Consider the following 1,065-nt stretch of genomic DNA (forward strand, 5'->3'; position numbering starts at 1 on the left):
AAGGAAGGCGAGGGAGCTGGCCTGGAATAAAAACCCAGAATCCGCATTACCATAATGTCTTTTCTTTAGCCCCAGCAACACTCAGCAAAACAGTCACACACACACACACACACAGAGAAGCTGTGTAAGATACGTCTGATCAGGTTTGTCAGCCTCTCAATGCAGCCAACGTCAAGCTAGATTCATATTTCAAACAAAAAAAAAAGAGGGGGGGGGGGGGGGAATAATCCGTAAAAAGCTTGAAGCAAAAGTAATCTGCTCTCTCTGTCTCCCCAGTGTGACAATAGGGCCTTACAGTGGCTCTCTCTGAGGGGGATTAAACCAACAGCATTCACCCACAGCTCTACAAAAGGGAAAAAGGTTATTTTTCTCCTCTTCTCTCCTCCCTCCCTTGGCCACCTCCTTCCTTCTCCTCCTCCTCCGAAAGGCTCCCTCCCTCCCTCTTCCCCCCCTCTCCCTCCCCCCCCCTCCCCAGGTTCCCAAGGAGTCCTGTGTGACAGAGAGACTGGCAGCGTGCCAGGCTCCAGTAATGCACTAATGAGTGTGCGGAGACTCCCCTCAGCAACACTGCCGCCATTTGGGAGCGAGGGAAGAAAAAAAAGGGGGGGGGGGGAGAAAGAAGGGGACAACATAAGAGTGATTCGCCTGCCTGCTTGCCTGCCAGCTTGTGTGTGTGTGTGTGTGTCTGGTATTGTGCTCGTCTTTCCATGTTGGCGGTGTGAGCGAGTTGTTATTTAAAGCTCAGTACAGGGTGACAGTGTAGAGCCCTGTTCAAGTCTGCTGGACACGCACACACACGCACGCAGTGTGACATCGAATCCCGGCTCTAAGAGTGACGGCATGTCCTCGGCTGTCTAGTCTCCATCTCGCCACCGGTGACTGAAACACTGAGCAGACACACAAAACAAAAAACACACACACACAGCTTTAGCAAATGTCATGGCAGCAGGGGGCTGGGCTGGAGGGATGGATAGACGCGTCCTTCTCGACTGATCTGACCTCAGTCACAGCTCCCCGGGTCCGACTGAACACGGCGGCTGACTTCCACTCTCTTCTTTCATCCAT

The 1,065-nt window shown here is 52.8% G+C and overlaps 1 protein-coding gene across 1 annotated transcript in view; it reads right to left on the reverse strand.

The window, feature by feature from the left end:
- The window catches only part of bmpr2b (bone morphogenetic protein receptor, type II b (serine/threonine kinase)), a 12,144-nt gene extending 11,079 nt beyond the window's left edge, over positions 1–1,065 (reverse strand). Inside the window, 1 exon segment of the mRNA XM_067261157.1 lies at positions 1,000–1,065. Coding sequence (XP_067117258.1) covers positions 1,000–1,065 — 66 coding nt within the window.

Source organism: Osmerus mordax, chromosome 2, assembly GCF_038355195.1.
Source record: "Osmerus mordax isolate fOsmMor3 chromosome 2, fOsmMor3.pri, whole genome shotgun sequence".
In the NCBI taxonomy this organism is placed as follows: Eukaryota; Metazoa; Chordata; class Actinopteri; order Osmeriformes; family Osmeridae; genus Osmerus; species Osmerus mordax.